The sequence below is a fragment of the Prionailurus bengalensis genome, chromosome B1, assembly GCF_016509475.1.
Source record: "Prionailurus bengalensis isolate Pbe53 chromosome B1, Fcat_Pben_1.1_paternal_pri, whole genome shotgun sequence".
Taxonomy (NCBI): Eukaryota; Metazoa; Chordata; class Mammalia; order Carnivora; family Felidae; genus Prionailurus; species Prionailurus bengalensis.
The window spans coordinates 70,661,128-70,665,344 of record NC_057344.1 but is presented as its reverse complement, the minus strand read 5'-3'; the positions used below and the strand labels follow the sequence as shown (position 1 = coordinate 70,665,344).

The 4,217-nt window shown below is 32.1% G+C and overlaps 1 protein-coding gene across 3 annotated transcripts in view; it reads left to right on the top strand.

The window, feature by feature from the left end:
- The window catches only part of GRIA2 (glutamate ionotropic receptor AMPA type subunit 2), a 160,337-nt gene extending 157,388 nt beyond the window's left edge, over nucleotides 1-2,949 (top strand). For all 3 annotated transcript variants that reach the window (XM_043566738.1, XM_043566713.1, XM_043566718.1), the window contains one exon: nucleotides 305-2,949. In XM_043566738.1, coding sequence (XP_043422673.1) covers nucleotides 305-469 — 165 coding nt within the window. In that variant the 3' untranslated portion in view covers nucleotides 470-2,949. The remainder of the gene's footprint in view (nucleotides 1-304) is intronic.
- The last annotated feature ends 1,268 nt before the right edge of the window (nucleotides 2,950-4,217 follow it).

The following is a 4,217-nucleotide window of genomic DNA, read 5'->3' as shown; positions in this document are numbered from 1 at the left end:
GCCAATGGATCATCCTGTATGTATTGTTAATGTTCTTCCATGTTCCTGATCAGTGACTAACCCGCAGCTCAACTGTCTATTTTCCTCTTTAATGACAAAGTAGCTTGGATGAATGTGGACAGATTCCTGCTATAATTGTGCTTTATTATTTGTAGTTCAGCTTCGCACTGTTTGCTTTCATTTGCTACAAGCTTTCAGATAGAAGTAAACTTTTCAAAAACAGCACCACCTTTACTCTGGATGTATTTGAAAGCCATAACATAATTTTTTTTTCTTTCTTCCTCCCTCCCCCCTCTCATTTAAGATGACCTTGAGTGATGCCATGAGGAACAAGGCAAGGCTGTCAATTACAGGAAGTACTGGAGAAAATGGACGTGTTATGACTCCAGAATTTCCAAAAGCAGTGCATGCTGTCCCTTACGTGAGTCCTGGCATGGGAATGAATGTCAGTGTGACTGATCTCTTGTGATTGATAAGAACCTTTTGAGTGCCTTACACAATGGTTTTCTTGTGTGTTTATTGTCAAAGTGGTGAGAGGCATCCAGTATCTTGAAGACTTTTCTTTCAGCCAAGAATTCTTAAATATGTGGAATTCATCTTGAATTGTAAGGAATGGTTAATTAAAAACACAACATCCTTTTCTACTCCAGTTCCAGATGAAGTTTGGTGGACATGCACAGCTAACATGGAAGTACTATAATTTAACTGAAGTCTTTGTACAGACAACAAACCCGTTTCTGCAGCCACTATTGTTAGTCTCTTGATTCATAATGACTTAAGCACACTTGACATCAACTGCATCAAGATGTGACATGTTTTATAAGAAAAAGAAAAAAAAACATTTAAAATTAAAAAAAAATATTTTTAGGTATTTTCAAAAAAAAACTGGCTTTTAAATAAATTTGCTTCCATATTGGTTGGATAAGACAAAGTAATGATTAAACTGAGTGGGAAGTGATTATAAAGGCTTTAGGTATCAGTTCCGTATTTTTCAAAGCCAAATATGTAAATGCTAAGGAAAGAACAAAGAGAAGATTCAAATCTTGTAATTTAATATTGTTGTTAAAACTTTAATGTATCCTATTCTTTAACATTTGGTGTTAATATAAAATTACTTGGCAATGCTTGACATTTGAAATAAACATTTTTCTATTGTTTTATTTGCAACTGGTCCAATTAATTTTGCTTAGCTACAGTTTGGTCATAAAACAAATGAGTTTAAAGACATTATCAAATTGCTAGGTTCCCAGAGAAAATTGCCCTTTTTAAGAAGGCCAGGTGGTTTCTAGGGTATAAACTTGTCCCAAAACAATATCTGAATCTGTTTTTAGTATGTCTTACTATATGTAAAGAAATATTTAACATAAAGCATTTAATCTATGTAGATAAATGCTAATAGATTTAAAAAGCTAATATTAAACAGCAAATATCAGAATATGTGAGGATCCATTTTAAAATGTTTGAGCTTGCAGAAGAGAAGTATTAGTTGTAAATGAAGTTAGGAATGCCTAGAAAGTAGCTTTTTAAATAGTTGCCAATCGATCAAATTCCATAAGCTAAATCTAAGTTTTTGTTTTCAAATTTAGAAGAGCTGTTATAAAGCTTATATATTATGAATAATTTAAGCACTTCTGAATCACCTACAATGTAGTTTCTTCCCATTGCCATCAATAAAAACAACCCTAATATATTGTATTTATTCTTATCCCTCAAGTGGAATGGCTATTTTAATATGCGCAATGGGGACAAAACATCACGTTTCTGTAACTTTTGACTAAAGAGCTTCTATTTCTCTAATTAAAAAATTTAAAGGAGCTCTCTTTCCCTTCATCAAAGGCCATTTGTTTCTATTAAAGCTCCCCCTCCCAATAAAATTAATTTAGGGTTTTAAACAATTGTTACCATCCAATAGTTATTTTTAATATTTTTTTATTAAAATAATTACTTATTTCTGCAAGTAAGCCTTTGTGTAGCACTTGGTATCTTACTAAGTGCCTTGAAAACATTTTTATTGATTATGTTCCACAGAAGGGAAAGATGATGTAGGATTAAACAACAGCCCCTACCATGGAACGTGGGGGCATGTGGTATCATGATGTTCTTCACCAAATTTAGTCATCCCTGATCACAAATCCGTAGACAGTACGATATTTTTGTGCATTTCTCCTCATCAGGAATGTTGGAGGTGCATTTTAAGTTTTACTAATACGTGCTAGAATGACCAAATTGCAGACTAATTGTTTCCATATTGTACCTAAAATGAGTTTTTAAAAATGAAAAAGATGACTCTATACAATCAATGCTATTTATTGTACCTCTGGGCCTACTCTTCTAAAAATTGTAGCTTATCAATTTTTCTCTGTCAAGCTTGAACTAATGTAAATAATTGAAATAATGTAAAGTTATATTTTCATGTTTTTCTAGATCCAACATGACAAGAATACATAATGTAAGAGTATTTCAACTATGGATAATGTTGATTGGATAATGCACATCTCAGTTACAAAGCAGTAATCATAGTTTAATATCCATGTAACGGTGCATCAATATATTGCTATATAAATATGTCCGTGTGCATATAAGTGAAAAGTGGTCAAACAAGAGTGATGACAGCTGTCTAAAGGTTTTTTTATTCATTTTATATAAAAACTGTTATGGAAAGACCAAAATGTTTATGAACTATTCTTATGTAAATTTCCAACTGTCCTTTACTGTACTTTTTGTTTACAGTATAGTACCTTATTTTCTGCTGTGTTAAGTGGGTGTCAGACTCCAAGGAGACATACACTTTCTACAACTTCTATTGAAGATATTGGAATTTCCAATTTTTCATGTGTACTATGTCAGAAAATGCTTTTGATTTTATTTTTAAATCTAACATCGGATGGCTTTTTCGGAGTGTTGTAAAAACTTCAATCATACATAAAACATGTTCTTACAAAAGGCAAAGATCTTTATTTATTTATTTATTTAACCTCATAGTTCTTCAAACTAATAATACTGAGAAATCAAAAAATATATATATATATCTAAGTGTATTCCCAAACTTGGCTATTTCTATTGAACAAGGACACCTTTGCTCAGTTCACACGTCAACTAAGTACAAATGGAACAGAGTAGAAATAACCTGTTTTTTAACTAAAATGATTAACATTGTCAGTATTCCAAATCTGCAGTCATTAAATGCTTTGGGCATATGTAGAAATATGAGTGAATCAATTACATTTCTCATTTTATGGTAGATATAATGCCATACGTTGCTATCATCCGCCATTGCACGGTGTGTTGTGAGCTCACTTGCTTTTATAGTCATATAAAAGGGCCAGAATGGTAACTTGCTTTAAATACTCCACAAGGTAACACATTTCCAGGCTTCCAGGCTGCAGAAAGTGTGCTTGCTCATTTATTGTTTTTCGGAGAATAAGGAAGAGAAACTAAAACTCTCACAGTTCTGATTAGGTCTTTTCACAAAGGTGATCATTTTAGTATTTAGGCAGTCCCTTTTAGGTAAATTATAAAATTATTAAGACATTTTAGTTCCTCAAAATTGCACATTAAAATGCCTTTTAGAAACTTTGTGGGTTTTAATGTCTTTCATGTTTAATGGATGAGTATGCAAATGCATCTGCTTAAAAATACAGTCGTCTTTACTTTCCACTGTGCAGATACCCTAAATATTTTAGTGGTCATGGTAGTAAGTTAAGCAAATGCAGAGAAGCGTTAACAATGTAATAACCCTACAGGATCATTTCAATACAACACTTTGACAATACCATTAAAGAAGAACACTTATTGAAACTAATTAGAATAGAATACAATGTGTTTTCCCCCCTTCTTTCTGTGCCCTATCTCATCACATTCAAGAGTTAGGGATCTAGTAAATTTAAACAAATAAGTCAAGAATCGCCTGAACCTTGAAATGTATCTCTGGGTAAACCTGTTTGCATCTGGGTAGAATTTTATTATCTATTGCATTTTGAGAGCCTCTGGTCTATTTTGTAAAATGAAGTGTAATTCAGACAAATATTCCATTTACCTCTAATTTGAATGAAGTAAGTAGGTGTTTTGATTGAATTAGTTGCATAAATTCTCTGTGTTATCAATTTTAGTTGGTAATTTGTGGTTTATCCATGAACTCTGGAGTTTGTTAGGTTTCACAAATTTTACATGAACTCAAAATAAGCTTATTAATAGGAAATAGAAGAATGAGGCAAATA